We start from the raw sequence: 20711 nt of genomic DNA, 5'->3' as shown, positions 1-20711 counted from the left end.
AAACGAAGAAAAACCATGGCAGCCACCCTTCTCTCTTCCTCTTCCTCTTCCTCCATCTCTCTTTCTATTCACCACTGCCATCGCCGCCTCTCATGAAGACCATCAACATCCAAACCCAATATCGTCATCTTCCTTAATTCCCCTATATTTTTCTCTGAATTCACTCATGAGAGTCTACACAATGTTAATTCCACCACCAGCTTCAACCCACTGCCACCTTGGAATATTTTCAGACCCGGATCTAGACCCTCAAGAACGAACCAGTTTTTAATTATCAAGACTACTCCATTTTGTCATCATCAATACCAGTTTAATCCTCCTCCCTCTAAAACCTCATCTCTACAATTAGTATAAGGGGTGAAGATAGTGGATGGAGAGGGGTGGTCATCATAGCAAGTAGTTGCAGGGACGAATACAACTAATGGGCTGTATGGGCTATAGCCTAAGCCAAAAAAAATTTGACTTTTAAATGTGATGTAGTCTGAGCCCTCAAAAAAAAAAAAAAAATCTTTAGCTAAATAGAAGGGATAGCCCACTTGCATTCATAGCAAAGAGTCAAAACCTACTTGAGTGGTTTAAAAAAAAAAAGACAAAGCATCAGTTCGTGAGGGTGAAAACGCAAAGAGCCTACAAAGCCAAAGGCACCCACCAGTGATTGGTCCAGCTCCAATTCAACAAATTAACAAGCCAATTTCTCCTCTTTTTGTTTGTTGAGGTAATTTTCTTCACTTAGTTCTTATTAGGGAGTTAAAATTATATTTTTTTTTATAAACAACATTTAGGGATTTTTGAATTTGGGGATTTTTGAATATGCTTACATACATCATTCATGTTATAGGTTATACTTATAGTGTCAGATCATCATCGAAATCCTAAGAGAGTGAAGAATATTTTACATTTTTTAAAGGAAAAAAATGAAGGATCATCAAGTAGCATGACTTCTAGCCCTTCTTCATCTTCTCCAATTTGTGGGGAGAAACCTCATTTTGAATTTCGAAGAGTCGAGTCTCAAAGAGTCCATTGTAATCAACAAGTTGATACCAATTCTCTTGAACATGATCCGGGATTATGTCATCAAATATACACATATTCAATTAATGAACATGATAATGTTCAAAGAGCATATATTCTCTTAGGACCATGTCAATCCACATTAGGGGAATATCCACACCACTTAGAAGGGAATCAAAATCGTCGATTTCAACAATGTTGGTTCAAACAATTCCCTTGGCTTGAGTATTTTGTTCATGAAGATAAAGGGTTTTGTTTTCCATGCTTTGTTTTTAAAACTGATCATTCACACAAGGCATTAACTATAGATGGGTTTAAAAATTGGAAGAGAGTTGGTGGGGAAAAATGTGCTTTCCTTGGTCATGTAGGCAATATAAATTCTCCACATCATCTTGCTATGCAAAAGTGGATGGATTATTTAAGCAACCCTTCTCAACATATTGATAGAGTGGTGCAATCACCACAAGATGTTACAAAAAATTGGTTGAGACTTACAAGCACAATTGAGTCCATTAGGTATCTAGCAAATCAAGGATTGGCTTTTAGAGGTAATGATGAATCTTGTGAGTCATCAAACAGGGGAAATTTCATTGAGTTGATAAAAGCCTTTTCAAGAATGAATATAGAAGTTGAAAAAGTCGTCTTAGAGAATGCTCCTGGAAATGCAAAATATATTGCATCAACGATACAAAAGGAGATCCTAAATATTTTTGCTAACAAAATAAGGAAGAAGATTCATGAGGCAGTTGGAGAGGATGGAAAATTTTGTATTCTTGTTGATGAAACTTGATGAATCTAAAAAGGAACAAACGGCTATTATCCTAAGATTTGTTGGTCGTGATGGGTTTATTCGAGAACAGTTTTTTGAGATTATAAGTGTTCATGATACTAATTCCTCAACTCTTAAAACTGAGATTTGTAAAGTGCTTGGTAAACATACACTTTTAGTTCAGAATATACGTGGCTAAGGATATGATGGTGCTAGCAATATGCGTGGTCAATTGAATGGATTACAAGTATTGTTTCTCAATGATTGTCCATATGCATATTATATACATTGCTTTGCTCATCGCTTCCAACTAGCATTAAATGCTGCAGTTAAAGAGGTTGGAGTTATTTGGAGATTTTTTTTTCAATGTTGAATAGTATTGTGAATTTTGTTGGTGCTTATGCTAAACGTTATTCTAAGTTGAAATTATCTCGAAAAGCTGAAATTCAAGGTTTGTTAGAGGCTGGAAAACTTCAAATGGGTGCAGGGGCTAATCAAATTCGTTGTTTGCAATGACCTGGAACTACTCGTTGGGGATCTCATTTTAGTTCTATCAGAAGTTTGATTGATTTATTTGGTGCAACCAAGACACTTCATGATGAAATAGGTTGTAATAGACCTACATCACAATTTCGTGGGGAAGCTGAGAGTATTTATATTGTCATGATGTCGTTTGAATTTGTTTTTTCCTTACTTTTGTTGGAAAAACCTATGGGATTCACAGATTTTCTTTGTCAATCACTTCAAAGCAAATCTTAGGATATTGTAAATGCTTTGAATCTTGTTTCAAGTACAAAAATGAAGCTTGATGAGTTGAGAAATAATGGTTGGGATGATTTTTATCAATAGTGTGCTAGCATTTTGTGAACAACATGACATTCGTGTACTTGATATGAGTGCTCGTCATAAAATGGGTACAGGTCATTCTGTCAACAATAGGATTCTATTACAGTTGAGCATTATTTCCTTATTGATGTATTTAATGATGTAATAGATTTTCAGTTGGTAGAGTTAAATACTAGATTTCTAGAGCAAACCGTGGAACTTCTTTATCTTACCTCAACATTGGATCCCCGTGATTCATTTAAGTGGTTTAACATTGGTGATATATGCAATCTTGTTGGGAAGTTTTATCCTCAAGATTTTACTACCACTGAGTTGCATGCTTTACATCAACAGTTGGGATTTTATAAGACTGATATGGATAGTCTTCCAGCCTTCAAGAATCTTGATTCTATTCATGAATTACTTAAGTGCTTACTTGAAACAGGGTTAACACACACCTATCATTTGATTGATAGATTGATTCGTTTAGTTTTAACTCTTCCGATTTCTACAGCAACAACAGAACGTGCATTTTCTTCTATGAGACTTATCAAAAATCAACTTCGGAACAAGATAGAGGATGAGTTTCTTGCTGATTGTATGATACTTCACATTGAAAAAGAATTTGTTGATAGTATTGATAACGAATCAATAATTAGTGATTTCAACTCTTTGAAGCCTAGAAGGGTGCAACTCAAATAGTTGTATTATGTATTTGCATTGCATATTTATTTATTATTGTCTTTTTTTTATTAGTTTATGTCTTATGTACTAAATGCATTTTGAGGGTAAGGCTCAATATGTCCCCCCTGATTAAGTGTATAATTTTTAATATCAATAAAATTCACTCGTACCGTCGAGTTTATTTATAAAGGAAATCCAGCCCATTGTATTTCAAAATCCTAGATTCGTCCTTGGGTAGTTGGGATTAAGGTTGTTGGGTTGGGAGATAGGTGGCTGTTAGGAAATTCTTTTTTTTTTAATTTTAATTCAAAAGTTAAGAATTAAACTAAAAATTCCAGCTATGAAAAGATAATTAATTTATTTTTTAAAATGAACATGTGGCTGTATTTGAATGGACATGTGGCTATACCATTCTATAATTTCTCATAAAATTGAAAGAAAAAGGTGTGATCAGGTCAAATGAATATAGTCACAATTCTCGAACATTAAATTGTATTTTTCCTAAAGAGGGAAACAGGCAAGAAATGTCAATGCTGACATTAATGACGACCTTATCACATGCTACTCCTTTCGGTGATGGGCGTGGGAATGCATTTGTTGAAATTCACCAACTGGGTCTCTCTCTTCGTTCTGGGTTTTGCTTTCTTGTACTTCTATTACGCCTACCAGTTCTCTTCTTCCCAAATTATGGCTGAAGGAAGTTCCAAATCAATATACGATTTCACAGTCAAGGTACTGGCTTTGCTTCATTTTTTTTTCTTCTTCTTCTTGTAGCTTTCTGATATATTATGCTTGGTTGCTGGGAAAAGAAAGATTTGATATTTTGCAGTAATAAGTTTTATTGGTTTCGAAGTAACACAGAAGTGATGTGAATCCATTTAGTTGGACCCTTGATCCATAGTGGCGTTAAGCTTGGCTGGCTGAGTGGAAAAGTGTTGGGTTTTTATAGTGATTTGAGATTTAGCTTTTAGTTGCAGCTTACTTATGTGGGTTTTCAACTTCCAATATTGTATATATATTTTCTTTGATCACTGATATAGGTGATGCGAGATACTTTTCTGTAAAGTTGTCTCTTCAGATAACATTCATGAGTGGCTTTTAAAAATTCCCCTAAATTTTTTCCAGCTTTCCCAATCTCCGCTAATTGTTTCTGATATTTATTTTTAAAAGACTTAGAATTCAAAAGTCATTGCCCGTTCCGGCCAGATCAGGTTACTTGGGGTGGTACGTCTTTTGTTTTGTTTTCTGCTTCAAGTTTCTGGAGTTATTTTTCCATTATATTTGGTGAAGTGATTTTGGAAATTTCCGATTGAAAGCTGAGTGAATACAGTGAAATTGCAAACTATTTTATTTGATAACTCGATCTGAAATGGATTTGTATGCCATTTGATTTAATTGCAGGATATTCATGGTAACGATGTAAAGCTGAGTGAATACGGTGGGAAGGTTCTCCTGATTGTAAATGTTGCTTCCCAATGGTAATTAACTTGATCTGTTTGTGTGAATTATTTCTCTTCACTCTTAATCCATGTTAATCGTGGCTCAAACCGTGTGCTTCGTTCAATTAATTTCAGCTACTTGGAGTTAAATCGGGATGTTTGTTAAGGAAATTTATGATACAAATCTTGTGGTCTATAAAACCTTTTCTGACCAGTGGTTCAAGGAAGTTTATCATAGGTCTCTGTGATAAATCTCTACAAATGTTTTCTAAAGTGGAACGAAAATTTATGATATATTATGTTTTTTTAGAAGTCAGTGGCATGCTTGTAGCTTGCGGTTATTTTTTCCCCATTGAGGATGCAATATATATGTTAGTGACTTTTCTACTTGAATTGTAATTAAAAGTTTAAAAGCCATTGGACTATAATTAATATAAATATATATCAAGGACCTGAATCTGAAAATTCCTTTTAAAATTGTACTCAATGTCTTACTGTTGGGTACTATGAATAGTTAGTCGGTTAGTTATGTCCCCCAGAAGGTCTTAAAAGAGAATTTTAGTTGTATTGCTCTCTATAGCAGTGTGGCAAGTTATAGAACCCCATGAAAAAGCATTTTATCTGATACTTAGATGTTCATCCTTAAGGTTCAGAGGCAACACTAATTATTTCTTTTCTTTTCTAAGATCTTGGCAGACCATTCTGTTTTTGGAGCATTTGGGGTGATTCTACATGTTTTCTATGCTTGGTTGAACTTGTTGATTATATAAATTTGCTTGTGTCAAAATGAATTAAGGCATTCAACCTGTATTACAACTCTATATCCTCTGTTGCCTCTATTCTTACTTTTTAATTTTTAATTTTTAATTTTTAATTTTTTTTTTTGCAGTGGTTTAACACAATCCAACTACAAGGAATTAAGTGTTTTGTATGAAAAGTACAAAAACAAAGGTATGTGACTCCTATCAGAGCAATGCCAAAAATTTGTTGATTCATGTGTTTCATCCTTGTCCATGACATTTTATTCAATTTTGTGGCAGGTTTTGAGATCTTGGCATTTCCTTGCAACCAGTTTGGAGGACAAGAGCCAGGAAACAATGAGGAGATTCAAGAAGTTGCATGCACGAGGTTTAAAGCTGAATTCCCAATCTTTGACAAGGTAATCCTTATTATTGAAGAAAATAAAGAAATGAAAAGTTTCTCAGCAATCTATACGCAAAATTCTAATTAAAAATTTCTTTTCTTCTTGCTACTGTTTAGTTGTGCTAGATTTTTCTGTGCACAAGACTCTGCGCTGTTCAAACTAATAAACATTCAGAGAACTGGTTCTACCTTAAATAATTCTTTGACTGATTTGACTTTGCCAATAATTTAGCAACTACTACACATAGATAAAGTGACTAAGATTAATTAATGCACAAGTTATTAAATTTATGTGTGGTCATTGTAGATTGAGGTGAATGGGAAGAATGAGGCGCCCCTTTACAAATTCCTGAAATTACAGAAAGGTGGGCTCTTTGGAAATGGCATCAAATGGAACTTTACCAAGTTTTTGGTTAACAAAGAAGGAAAAGTTGTGGAGAGATATGCTCCTGTGACATCACCTCTTAAAATTGAGGTCAGATTGCTGTTGTGGTTATTTGTTTGTTTGTATTTGGTGAACCAATTCAGTTTTGCTGACGACAACTGCTGATTTATCTTTCTTTGCTTTGTTCAGAAAGACATCCAGAGTCTGTTGGAATCTTCTTGAGTATCAAGGTCTGATATGTTTCTTTACGAAAGGATATGTATTATAGTCTGTTGCACTGGTGTAATGAGTTTTTATTTTCATTGAAAAAAACCTTTTTTCGGTAAAGGACATTTGAATTCCAAATCCCATGGCCCTCTACATGTCATCACCTCCTTTGCTATGTTGGCATTTATTTTATGATAGAATGGTTCAGATGATTTTAAAGATCTTTAAGGGTGTTTTCACGTGATGTACAACGCCATCTATAAACTAATTCATATTCTGTTTAGTTATTTATTCCTTTTAAGCTAACAGTCCTGCAAGGGAATTGAATCGGTGCCAGGATTAGAATTATCTAGTCTATGACAGATCTGGGTTTTATAGATACTTTCTCGATTGCCTTCCATATAAATAAACAAGCACATAAGAGATCTGGTCTCTTTTTCTAATTATGGAATGTAAGGTGAACTTTAGTTGAGAGTTTCAACCGTGCTTATGTAATTCAAATACCACAATGTTGGTATCTTTGCTTTTGCCTTTGGCAAGTATTGCATCATTATTGCAGATCATAACTTGCACAAGAACGTCTTATGTGTGAATATGTATCTAACTCGACTCTGATACGAGGTCCTCAGTTGGAAGGATTTCTAAAAACCCAAATACAGTTTGGATTTTCAATTTTATTTTGTTTCTTCTGGAGATAGATTAAGGTTTGAGAAACTTGCATCATCTGACGCTTATCATTTTCACATTGATATTATTGCAGGACAACAGAAAGTGTATGCTTTGGCTTTGCAGAAAATAAAACGTGGCTGGTAGATGAAGTAAATTGATCAAAGCATGATGGATGTGTAAAAGTATGATTATGACTCGAAACAAATACATGCCTTGTTTATTAAGAATAGATGGAAACTTGTTCAAGGTCTCTTTATATTGTTCAAGGGGTAAGCATATTCCCGATTAAAGCCGTATACCCACATCAATATTTTATCATCAATAATTAAAATAGATTGTTTTGTCCGTAACTTAAAACATATTTTGAAAGATAAGCATGCACAAATGGCTTCCATGGAACAAGATGATGGATTCTCCTTCTTTGGAGAGCTTTCATATTATCAAGCAATGTGAAATGGGCAGTTAGAGCCAAAAATAATTTTCAACCAGAGGCAAAGAAACACCTTTCCTGATACAAACGATATTGGGGGGAGGGGTAACTACTCACTTGAGCTACAAGCCCTTTGCCTCTCCAAGAGATTTAAAATGAAATTCTTTTTTTTTTTTTTTTTTGAGTTGAGTGCCGTCATAGTAGAAGCCACGAGATCCCTTGACCTAATCCATTTTCTCACCACCCTTAACTCCATGGGCTTATATGATACGGATTTGTTAAAAACTCTAGTATCATGACCATACAACTGATTAATTTTCAAGTATTTTCGCTGTGCTTTTCGCATTAATTTTCCAACTCTTAGATATATTGCATCCCTTATCATCCCAATCGTTGATAAGAAGCAGTTGACTACCACAGAGACTAGGGGTGGGCATCGGGACTGGAAAACCGGAATACCGAACCGAATCGGTAAAAAAAAACGGGAAAAAAAACCGATTGACCAAAAAAGTCAACAAACCGAATCGAAACCGGACCGGTCATATATATATTTATTTATTTATTTTTACAAAATTTTAAAATCTAATGCCATATTTTAAATTTTATAATCACTATTTTTCCAAGTTCAACTTCAAAAAATTTATAAATGTATGAATTGGATTATTTGTTAATTTTTAAGCCAAAAAAAAAGTTATTTATTATATATATATATATATTAAATTTTTTAAATTTTTTTTTTTTTTTGGGAAAAAAATTTAAAAATTTAAAAATTAATAATCCGGTTCAAAACCGAAACAGAACCGAACCGGCCGGTTTTTGAATTTTTTTTTTCTAAACCAGACCAAACCGAACCGGTTAAATAGTAACGATTTCGATTCCAGTTTAAGGTGAGAACCGGACCGAACCAGACCGCGCCCACCCCTAACAGAGACGATGCTACAGTTAGGTGAGTGATTTACATCAATACATTAAAACTTTCGGTCACCCCGTCTTACGAGTGACTCTCATATTTATATTGACACACAGAAACACATACAGTAAAGATGCACACATAAATCAACAAAACGAGTGGGCCCACGCAAACGGCTCGGATCATGAGATGACATTGTGGAGTGAGCTCAAACAAGTGTTAGCGTCGTATACTAAACGGTTTGAGTGTTTATGTACAGTAAATAAGCACACATGAACCAACCAAGCATTGAAATTAAGAGACTATTTGATTGCCCTAGAACAGTATATAAAGATGCTACATGTATGTATGGAACCACATATATAAAAGAATTGTAACAAGAAATCGGTTAGAACTCACAACTCTTCAGTTAATGGAGGAAAATACTTGTTAATAGGTCATCAACAGCTAAGTTCTATCTATTTCATCTATCTTCTCTAGCAATTCCTGAGCTATTTTCGATTTTCCATACCTTCGGAACGCATTCTGAAAAGCATCCCTCACGTAAACTGGTGGGTAAAATCCCTTTTCAATCATTGATTTTAGTTTCTCATATGCAGCTTCTAACTGGCCATCTTTACACAGCTTCTGCAACGTCAGGGTTTCCAACTTCCTTTCCAATTTAAGACACAAATCCATCTGCCCATTTTCCCTCAAAATTTTGTCAACTAACCTATAAGTGTGAAAATGTGGCGAGCAGCCCAACCCAAGCATTTCTATCAATAAGCCATAAGCAGTTTCCCAATTTCTAGCTTCGCAATAAGCATGGATCAGCGCAGAATAGGTCATACCATCTGGAAGACATCTATTCTTGTTCATTATCTTAAAGACCCTCTCAGCATCATCCACATTCCCTAATTTGCATAGCATAGTGATAACATGATTATAAACAGCCAACTTTGGTTTCATGGAGTGGGAGAGCATCCTCCCAAACAAATTGCAAGCTTCATCAACGTAACAGTGCTCACACAAAGCCTTCATCACAATGCAGTAGCCCTCTTCGACACAACTCAGCTTCTTACCCTCAACGGCCTTCAAGACCTTGACAGCCTCTTCCGCTTTTCCCAGTTGACAAAGGCCCGATATAAGCCGGATTATGACAAATGCGCTAGGTAATAAACCCAATTTATAAACTTCCCAAAACACTCCAACTGCAGGCTGTATAGCATCCCTGTTTCCACCAACTTTAGGAACTAAAATTGTAAAAGTTCTATAAGGATCTTTCACTCTTACTTTCTCAACAGCTCCTTCTTTCGCACTAAATAAACACAAATCTCCAATAAGAACATTCACTGCAGACCGAGTAGGAACCAAGCCAGACTTACACATATCACCAAAAACTTCAACGGCAGTCTCAAATCTACCAAATTTACATAAACCAACGAGCATGTTACTATACGAATATGTATCAGGGGATTCGATTCTCCGAAAAACTGCCAGTGCAAAATCAATTAAATGCCCAGATGACTCCTTCTTACAAAGCACGTAGAGCATATTATTGTACACAAGATTATCAGGTTTACACCCAAATTTTGATTCCATTTCTTCAAACACGCAAAGGGCTTCTTTAATCCTCCCTTGCCTACCCAGAAACCTAATACAAATGGACACAGACCGACAGGAAACTCGACCCTTGTGCGAGGACACAGTCAAAAGAAGACACTTCATATCATCAAAGAGCTTCCTCCTACCTAAGAAATCAGCCATGTACTCAACCACACAGTCATCAAACTGAAAACGCATTTGAAATCCAGCCCAAGAAAAGAACTGCAAGGTTTTACTCCTACCCAACTGCTTATAATTCATCAAAATTTGAAGCACAAGTTCTGAGCTCAACGTTTTTTTGAAGTTTTTCAACAAACTATCAATGCTTGTGATTTCATGGGTATCTTTAGAGAGTAAAGAGCATACTGAATTGACAATAGAAGCACTTACTGTGTCTGGAACACGTGGAACTGGTGCAGCGAGAGAAATGGGTCTTCTTGTAGTGGATTTTCTTGGGATTGTGGTAATGTGATTCTGGGTTGTGGATTTTGGATTGGATTTAGAAGAAAACGGAGAAAATTGGGAAAAGGGTATGAGAATTTTGAAGAGAATTGAAGAATGCGTGAGAGCTCCATTTTTAGTTATTCTCAGGGAGAGCATTAAGGTGAGGTGTGAGAAGGTCCAGATGGGAAAGGGGTTTAGCCAAGGCAAGTGCGGGTCGGGTTTCCCATTTTCACTTCTGTAGGGTCTCTGTAAGCCCTATCCCTTAACCGTTAAATCAAATTGGTTAGCCGTTAGATCAAATTGGTTAGTTTGATCCAACGGTTAAAAGATAAAGACTTTTCTAATAGCCTTAGATAAGACCCTCACTATAAAATAACAACCGCCTTGGGCCATCTCCAATGCACAAACACAAATCTCAAATTCAACTTTTTATCAACCCAATATTCATATATGAAACCCAAAGAAAAGAAAAGCCTGGCTTATAGTATTTATTTATTTCTGTATTTGAGGTCCTAAGTTAAATTTCCTCTTTTCAATATTGCTTCGGTTGTATAAAAAAATAATAATAAAAAACGCAAACATTTTAGTCGTACATTGAAGCGAAAACAGCTAAAGAATTTGTATTTAGCATTGGAGATGATGTTAGCACGATAGCATCTCTCAATAAAAAATATGACAGGTACCAAAACCAGAAATGAAATATAAAGCAGAGAGAGATTCATATCCCTTTCTGTAACCCCAAATAGGGTATAATTACATCATCAGATCTTAAGAGAGAAATGGGTTTAGGATGAGTCCTACACTCGGAGGGATGGGCCAAAGCTGGATAGAACCCAATTCACTTATGGACTGAGCTCAATAGGCCCATTATTGAGGGATCCTAACAAAATAACACGTTTTTTCATTAAAAAAACTGCACGTTCCTAACCTACGTAGCATAATAAATAATGAAGTCGAATAATTCATCAAAACAAGCCTCTTTGGACGGCAACCGTGGCAAAGCTGGAGTTATCTCTTTTGATATACAAGGTTTTTTCAGCCAGAAGATCAAAAATTCTCACAAGCAGATTGTTCAGGATATATAATCGAAGCTTTAACATCAAATAGTAGGATGATTCATTCTCACAAACAAAAATCACTTTGTTTTGCTCAATTTTATCCTCAACAATTTGTCCCGACTGCAAATTGGATGTTACAGCCTCTGTGAATCTTTAAGCCGAAGCTATGTAGAAGATAAAATCAAAATCAAACATAAAACAATCACACTCTGGTTTCAAATGATGGTGGCCTCAGGCTCTCAGCTACAAATTACTTTAGGCATTAGCAAATGCCAGCACTCATTTTACCATCACACGGCATTTACCTTGAGCTTGCTTGAAACACAACTTATTTCCGTTACAATTTCATCTGTATCCTTTTTCTTTCTCCTTTTGTGAATAAATTCGAACAAGGCAGCAGACGTCCCTCGCATATTTATTGAACACAAGAATGCCACTTAATGAATCGAACTCATGTCCTACCGCTCCTAATTGAAAAATGAAATCCACTTCATGATTCGAACATGACTCTAGAGGTTGTTGAGTAGTTTCATCATATTGGTTAGATACACTACAGCACACCCAGAGAACAAATAAATCAATATAAATGATAAATATAAAATCACTATCATTAATACGGTTCGATTTAAAAGTGAAGCAAAACAAAATAACAGCAGAAGTCTAAAGAATCTAAAAGCTTGCCCAGGAAGTATAACAGAACAAAATAACTACAGAAGTCCAAGGAAGCTAAAAATTACATTACAAAGAAGACACTGTTTAACCAGCAAGCCATTCAAATATGGATTATCATCATGATCATTTCTAGGTTTATCAAAACAAACATTGTGTTTGCCTATGTATTTATTGACTGACAATTAGATGACTAAAAGATTCCAGATGTTGTTAATTGTTGCATCGACATCTTGAAGAGGAACTTAAGAATTGATGGCTCAGATCATTATACCACATTGTGGCATGGTCAAACTATGAGATCCTTCCTTCTTCTAAAGGGTTAATTACAATTTTGGTCATTGGGGTTTGGCTAGAAATCAATTTTAGTCACCGCGATTTCAGTTTTCCCAATTTCGTCACTGTACTTGCAGTTGTTAACAAATCAGGTCCAATCCTTCATTTCCATCAGTTTGGCAGGGGCTTTATTGTCCTTTTGTCCCAGCCCAGCTCTCTGTCTGTCTGTCTGTCTCTCCCTCTCTCTCCTTCTCTCGCACAGTCGCATCCTCGTTTGTTCATCCAAACCCATATCAAATCCCTCATCTTCTCTCTCTCTCTTCTCAATTCCCAATCAACAACTTCCACCCCCAGCCCAACTCTCAATGAAATACCAAGAGAACCCTAACAAAGATCACTACCTCTCACTCCCCCCACTCACACACTCACAGAACCTATCCAATTTTCAACCTTCAATTCACAAAACAATAAAAACTCATGTAACCAAATATGAAATTAAATACAAAAAAGATATTAAAAAAAAAGCTTTGGATCTTGTTGCCCTTGCCGACCTCGTACATGCACCAAGAGAAGGCACCAAAGAAAATGGCCACTGCACTGGGATCCTTGTTTGAATGGCAGCGGTGTCACTGAGGACAGAGAAGAGCTTAATCTGGACAGTGGGGAGAGAGAGAGAGAGAGAGAGAGAGAGAGAGCTGGGCTGGGAATGGAAATTGGGAATTGAGAAGAGAGAGAAGATGAGGGATTTGATCTGGGTTTGGATGAACAAACAAGGATTCGACTGCGAGAGAAGGAGTGAGAGCTGGGCTGGGCCTGATTTGTTAACGATTGCAAGTACAGTGATGAAATCAGGAAAATTGAAATCACGGCGACCAAAATTAAATTCGACCCTAACCCAGGTGACCAAAATTGTAATTACTCCTTTTCTAGGCTAAACTAAGGTCATCCTTATAAGAGACTAATTTTATCTCATACCTGATGTACCTAATAAAACCAAGTACAGTATTTTGTTTGTGGATTAACTACTATCCTCAAGGTAAATCAAGTAGAAATAAATGCTTGCAGTACCACAACAAATCCCATACACTACTTTTCTGGCAACGCTAGCCATTAAAAGGAAGTTTAACTTGAGCTCCTAGCATCTGTAAATGCCTGCTGTTTGAAATTTGATACCCTATGAGATCCTGTGGAGGAGATCCAGATAGCTCCAATCCAATCACATCATCCTTATCCTTAACTAATCAAATTCAATTTATAATTCATAAGCAATAATTGCTATAAGAAACAGGAACTGCGCAAAATAAGTTCAAGCAGATACAGACTGAATCACATGCACACAAACAAACGAACAAAAAAAAAAACAAATAATAAAACAGAAAGAGAAGAAATTGTGTATTCCTTTCTAAGGTTTTCTCCCTACCCTAGAAATTTCATCCTGCAAATATTCTGAAAAGTAAATTACAAACTACCATGTACGTGCCTCTGTTTTTGTTTGCATGCATATCCTATCTATCAACAAAACTGCACAAGAAAGAATTTTAAAACAACCTTACCTTGACATCATCAAGTGAAAAACGAAGACAATTCCCACGAAATGAATTCCACAACACCTGCCAGCTTTGCACTCAACGAGCAACATCAGCAGTATGTGATAGAGCTGAACAATATCAAACTTATCATGATCAAGTAGCAAAGAACTAGTGAATTTATCTGCACCTAGTAAATTAGTAAAAACAATGATATACTTAAAAACTACTGTCCGGAGGTATGAATAATAAGATCCTAGGTTCCTGACCTTGTGATGATTCATAATGGAAAGTGGTATTGGTCCTATTGGAGCCGTAAATAAATTCTAGCAGCTGTGACCTGCTTACACTCAAGCAGCATCATCTGTAAGCCTTGGCGCAGAATATAAAACCTATGCTGCATGCATACAGTTATAGGATTTGTGAGAGGATACGACAATACCAAAAACCTCCAAAAACAAGATACAGGTACCACAATGGATACAACAATGAAATAAATTTTCTTTTTCTTATCTAACGTACTGTTTTTTGTTTTCATATTAACTCTTTTAACATCTTAAAATGACACTTAGATGCCCTTTTTCAGAAACAACTCCAAAATCTTTTAAAATGACACTCTTACCTCCGTTTTCCCTATACTAATTTTACAAATAACCCCTTTTGTATCTATCTCGATCACTTTTGTATACATCATGTATGCCTCACATATCCATGCCATATCCAAAAACCAAATTTTCCTAAAGGGAAACTGGATACAGACTTGGAGCATATGGTATCTGTCAAGGCATGCCTTATCGGTATCAAATCCTCCATTCTGAAATTTTTGAAGTATCATGCTTAGGACATTTGAATAAGATTACCTCCTTCGAATAGCAAGCAGAAATTTCTTCTAGCTTTCTTGCCATTTATAGCCACTTCGCAAGGTAAGAAAAACTGTAGGGTCACCCCATTAAGCAGGCAACTGTCATTCATATCCTCACGGTGCATATGCTTGCACAAAGACTTCCACACAAATACTTTTCCACTCCTCAAGAGAACCTTAGACCAGGGTCCAATGAGTCATCAGTGGCAAACAACAATAGTCCAGAAAACACACTACTTTCTGTCAGATATCTCTTCTTGCAGAAGCCAATGGATGTCCTGCTCAATTAGTTGAGACTAATACAATGAATATAAGGAAGAATAATAAACAGAAATAAACAAAACATAATTAAATAAATAAACATGTCCAGTGAAAAACAGAGGCAACTTGGATATCAGCAGCACCAACCGTTTCAGATTATTGGTCCACACTATCAAGTAAACTCATGTGAGGGTTAAGCTGGCCTCAATTTATACAAGTCTTGGGGCATCCAATACTTTGAAGTTTTCACAACACAAGCATAGATTACCCCCTTCTAAATGACAAAAGTCTTTAAAAATTCCGCTTTCCTAGTTATAAATTAAAAAGACGAGCAAATGAAATTAACAAAACATATTATCTAAGTCATTAAACAGAATACTTGGGAGAAGAGAAAAAAGTCATCAAAGATTGAGTTTACACAAAAGCAAAAACAAAAACCCCATTCTAAGACCCAGAAAGCAGTGCTGAGCAAAAGGTTAAAGCATGCCTATCCCTGGACTGAAAGTCTTGCAGCACAGTCCAACAAAGGCAATGTATGCTTTTTGTAGTGAAATATCCTACTGGCTACTGCTGTGTTATTCTTGCTCACTCAATTGTAAAGATCTTGTCAAAATGAAACTACAATTCTTTCTAGTTCCTAGTGATCTCTACATGCTACGTCAAGGGTCCTTATAACCTAAAAACAGGTAGCTTAATGTACAGCTGAGGCAGCTCAATCACATAATGTAGTTATGTTCATCTACAACACATCAATCGGTACTGACAATTTTTCAGGGTAAGCAAATGCTACTGATACAGTAAGGCAACTTGAGAAAAAAACTGCCAAGTGCAAAATTCTCCAACTAACCAATGATCTTACACATGTAAAGAAAATTTTCTTTGAAATAAATGATGACGAACTACCAGACACTAGGTTGATCGCTTAACAGACAGGTCCACCCAACCATTTACTATAAGATTTACAGACAAACAATTGGTACAAGTAATTGTACAAGACTTCTAAGTTAAGTGCATTTCCTTAATCCAGTCCTTGGATAATAAATAATGGCTTAAAGGTCCATGCATGGATGCCAAACGTATGACCACTCATAAAATTTACATGCATATACAGAGAGAAATAGACGTGTAAGTGCACTTGCTTAAATGTGCATGTACTCACACCAAATACTAAAACCCTCACCTTATATTCAATACTTTTCAAACAATATTTAAAACTATTAACTTCAAAGAATTCTAGGAAAGAAATAGTTTGACACTTTATCTATGCAAATATTTCAGTTAGAATTTAGATTTTCCTCATTTTCTGGGCCATATAGTGTATAACATTCACTCCTAAAAAATAGAACAATGAAATGAAATGGTTCATAGTATAAATAAAGAAAAAGATACATTTTTATGTAAAAGAAATGAGGTGAGTTGGAGAGACGAACCATCTGGCATATGCTATCCGATAGTTGAAGAGCTTCATCCCACTTATTAATTTTAATGAGCCCTTTAATAAGGTCAAACAATGTCATAAGCTCTGGAATACCACCTTGCCTTATCATGTCTGCAAACAGCTCCAGTGCCTTACCAACCTTATTTGCATGTAAAAGACTTTCAATCAATGAAGTATACATATTCTTGTTCACAGATGTAAAAGGTGAAGATGATGAAATCTCGTCATGCAGCTCAAGAGCAAATTCCAATCTTCCAGCCTTTACAAAATTATCAATCAAAACTCTGTATATGTGAATAATTGACACTGAACCACACTCACTCATCTCATCTAAAATCCCAAGAGAGTTCATGAACTCTCGGTTGTAACCTTCAATAACTTTATGGTAGCCTACCATATGCTTTGGCCAATATGTTTGTTTCATTTCATCCAAAAGCCTATGAGCTTCATCCAAAAGGCCAGTTGAACAGCAATGGTTTATCAAAACCCTGTACGTGACAAAATTTGGAGCACAACCTTTAGAGCTCATTTCTTTAAAGAGCTCAAGACATTTTTCAATTTTACCTGCTTTCCCAAAGCCATCTATCATTGCAGTATAAGTAACAACATTTGGACAACATCCTTTTTCTTCCATCATCAGCATAAGCTTATAGGCTTCATCTGTCTTCCCAACTTTACAAAGACCATCAATCATCTCTGTGTAGATAACAACATTTGGTGCACAAGAGTTTTCTAGCATTTTAGACAAGACTTTTAAAGCAAGATCTAGTCTTTTATCCTTAAACAACCTATCAATCAAAGAGCTGTAAGTATACACATTTGGACTGTACCCTTTCTCTGACATCTTAGTAAACACCTCTTGCGCTTCATCTAGCTTCCCATATTTGCAAAATCCATCTATAAGAGCATCATACACAATATGGTTAGGTTCACAACCTTCTACCGACATAGCATCCAATAAGTCACGGGCCTCTTTGACCTTGTGTGCTTTGCATAATCCATCCACCAAAGCTCCATAAGTATAAACATTAGGTTCTTTCATACTCTGATCGTCAATTCTAAAATACATATCAACATCAGGGATTTCCACATTACCTCTCATCCTTTCATAAATCAGGCAGGCCTTTTCAATTCTACCAGCTTTACAATGACCGTCAATTAAAGCAGTATAAGTAACAACATTGGGAATGCAACCTTCAGTCAACATCATCTCAAAAAGTTGATTTGCATCAGACACCTTTTTTGCTTTAAGGTATGCATGTATAAGAGCAGTATAAGTCACCACGTTAGGAGCACAGCCATTTCCTACCATTTCATTAAACCAGCTATGAGCCTGTTCAATAAGGCCAGCTTTAGAAAAACTATCAATTAAAATAGTATAGGTATAGACATCAGGAATAATACTATTCCTTTTCATTTCTTCAAACAACAAAAATGCTTGTTCTACCTTGGATGCATTACACAAAAAGCCAATAACTTTAGAGTATGTACTAGTGTCCGGCACAAAACCCTTTCTCATCATTTCACGGATAACATTATAGGCTTTCTCATATTTTCGGGCGTCACAAAGACATCGTGCAAAATTGCTCACATTGACCTTATTTAACACAACCCCTGCATCAAGCATCTCACCATAAGCTTTTTCAGCCAAATCTAACATATCTGAGCTAGGTAATTCCTCGTTTCCACATATACCACCAATCAAGATATTGTAAACCACATAGCCTGGGTGGCACCCGCATCTTACCATTTTCTTAAGCAACTTGTAAGCATAAAAGTAATCTCCTAACCTGCAATAAGCATGTACAAGAGAATTAAATATCTTACGGCTTGGATAACAACCTTCTGTGATCATCATACTAAGAATCCTCTTGCACCTACCGAGCTGTCTTTTTTTTAAACACCCACAAAGCAAAATCCTATAGGTTACGACGTTAGGAATGCAAGAATCACACCGCATTCTGTTCAAGAAATCCATAGCTTCCTCAAAAAGTGAAGCTTCACACAACCCAGATATCATCTTTGTATAAAGAGCAGTATTGGGCACAAACTCTTCCTTCTCAATCAATGTGAGCGCTTCCTTCCACCTCCCAGATTTGCAAAGGGCGTGAACAAAGCAACCAAGTGTATACTCATCCATATTAAACCCCAAATCCGACATCTCCACATGAACCAAGTGTGCTGTATCCAACCTATCAGCTTTTAAAAACACTTGAACCAAAACATTGAAAGTTGTTCGAGTTGGCTTGTATCCAAAATCCTTAAGCCTCCCAAGCTCTTCCAAAGCTACATTCCACAAACCATTTCGGCAACACTTCCGTATCAACACATTAAGCAACTTCCCAAGCACCTCTCTGTCATCACCCTTAATTTCTCGGAGAAAATGTTCTGGTACTCTATCATTACTACCACACTCCAATAACTCTAACAATGCATCATACACAGGACCAGTGTGACTATACCCAATTTGTCTACCTGCCCATATGAAAAACTTCACACCTAATTCAGGATTTCGAATAAGCTTCAGTACTTCCATCACCAGAGTTTCATTCAGATTATCCCTAAACTGCCTAAGAAACTTCTGGGTCTGGTCACCAAACGCATCATTATAATTCCAAATCTTATTCGAAATCAAAATGGCATTATTAGAAAACTTATCTGATTCAAATTTAGGCGTTGAAGACCCATCACCGGCATTGGTATCCAACACCGAATCGCGCAAAGAGGCGAATTCCTCTGCCGAAATAGACTCAACTCCAGAACTCCCAGGTATTGACAATTCTTGAGGATCGACCAGACCATCGAGATTGTCCGGCGAAGAAGTGCAAAGGAATCTGGCCAGGCCAAGTTTGAGATTTTGGTGAAAGAATTTGGATGGAGAAGGGAAGGCTTGTGATTGACTTGTGGTGAGAAGGGGGTTGGATTTAAGAGGGGACGATGACATGGTGGAGATTGAGTGCAAGAGGAGAGTTTTCAAACGTCTTCGGCTCATTTTTGAGCTGCGAGAGTTTGAAGTGAGTAGTTATTTCAGGGTTTATGATGGGGTTTTGCTTTCAGGCCAAAAAAAAAACAAAAAACAAAACAAAAAGAAAAGAAAAAAGGAAATAAATAGGGATACCAAGCAAAGTGAAAAATACGGGAGATGTTCTCTGGCACGGACGCTTATTTGAGGACAACACTTTAGCCGTTGGATCGAAATCAACGGCTGGGATGAAGACCCGAACGTGAATGCCCACTTTTTGTATTGTTTTTTTCTTTCTTTTCTTCTTCTTCACAACAAATAATCAAACTCGAACACCCCAAATTAGTTTCTTTTTTGATGAAGTCTGTTGTTCCACCAGTTTGGTTGATATTTTTATTGAATTTTTATTAAATATAGCCAAAATTTACCCTCAAATTCATAAATGTCAATTTTTAAAAAAACTTTCAAATATAGCCAAAAACTCACTTAAATTAACCCAAATGCCCTTTAATTTAAATCTCAATTACACCTAAAACCCAAAATAGCATGAGCGCTAAAACAAAATTAGCTTCGTCAACTCAGTCATATGCCTATAAATCCTATCATAAATTTATAATTTTAAAAATAAAATAAAAAGTTAAAAGGCAATTTCTTGACATAATAATTTTTAATTGAAAAAAATAGAGTGGAACTTTCTTGCAAAATTCGTATCATATATGATTTGTTTGCTCCGCATTTGATGTGGGGATTAAACTCCTTCCCTCAGCACAAGAACTCCAGAAAAATTGCAAGGCAAACTATCTTCCCACAACACAAACTTGCCTATATTAACTTTGCTTTCCCTTCTACCTTTATCAAACAAAAATAATAATAAAATGAAATGAAAAAAAGAGAGTAATATGACAAAAATACATCTAGTGTGGGTGGGTGCATGTAAAACATGATATTGTCGATAATTGTTTTCCATGAAATGCATGTATCAAAACCCTTAAAAACTGCTGCAAAGAAAATCCATTAAGGGCGATTGATAAGGGGCAGTGTCCTTGTGTTTGAGGGTAAGGTGGGGGAGAGTGAGGCTTAGCCCACTTAAGGGCAGTGCCCTTGTGCTCGGTACTTTGCTGACGGCTTGGAAGAGCATGACAATTAGCTCTTTTTGTTA

At 36.1% G+C, this 20711-nt stretch overlaps 3 protein-coding genes across 4 annotated transcripts; 1 reads left to right on the top strand and 2 right to left on the bottom strand.

The window, feature by feature from the left end:
• LOC18788389 (probable phospholipid hydroperoxide glutathione peroxidase) lies at positions 3789-7482 on the top strand. Of its 2 annotated transcripts, XM_007223415.2 has the most exons (7): positions 3789-4021; positions 4691-4767; positions 5618-5679; positions 5769-5887; positions 6179-6346; positions 6446-6486; positions 7224-7482. In XM_007223415.2, the coding sequence occupies exons 1-6, from the start codon at positions 3848-3850 to the stop codon at positions 6476-6478; spliced, it is 633 nt and encodes a 210-aa protein (XP_007223477.2). In that variant the 5' UTR covers positions 3789-3847; the 3' UTR covers positions 6479-6486; positions 7224-7482. The 2 variants fall into 2 exon arrangements, with proteins under 2 accessions (XP_007223477.2, XP_007223478.2); XM_007223416.2 differs by lacking the exon at positions 7224-7482 and having other exon boundaries at positions 3845-4021; positions 6446-6844.
• LOC18791230 (pentatricopeptide repeat-containing protein At5g65560) lies at positions 8746-10714 on the bottom strand. Its single transcript, XM_007221801.2, has one exon. It carries the CDS (start codon positions 10654-10656, stop codon positions 8920-8922), a length of 1737 nt encoding a protein of 578 aa, XP_007221863.2. The 5' UTR covers positions 10657-10714; the 3' UTR covers positions 8746-8919.
• LOC18788360 (pentatricopeptide repeat-containing protein At1g06710, mitochondrial) lies at positions 11620-19991 on the bottom strand. Its single transcript, XM_020555785.1, has 5 exons — positions 16583-19991; positions 14890-15169; positions 14299-14426; positions 14057-14160; positions 11620-12108 (listed from the first exon to the last, which is right to left on the bottom strand). The coding sequence occupies exons 1-2, from the start codon at positions 19580-19582 to the stop codon at positions 15125-15127; spliced, it is 3045 nt and encodes a 1014-aa protein (XP_020411374.1). The 5' UTR covers positions 19583-19991; the 3' UTR covers positions 11620-12108; positions 14057-14160; positions 14299-14426; positions 14890-15124.

Source organism: Prunus persica, chromosome G1, assembly GCF_000346465.2.
Source record: "Prunus persica cultivar Lovell chromosome G1, Prunus_persica_NCBIv2, whole genome shotgun sequence".
NCBI lineage: Eukaryota > Viridiplantae > Streptophyta > Magnoliopsida > Rosales > Rosaceae > Prunus > Prunus persica.
This window is presented reverse-complemented; position numbering and strand designations above follow the sequence as displayed.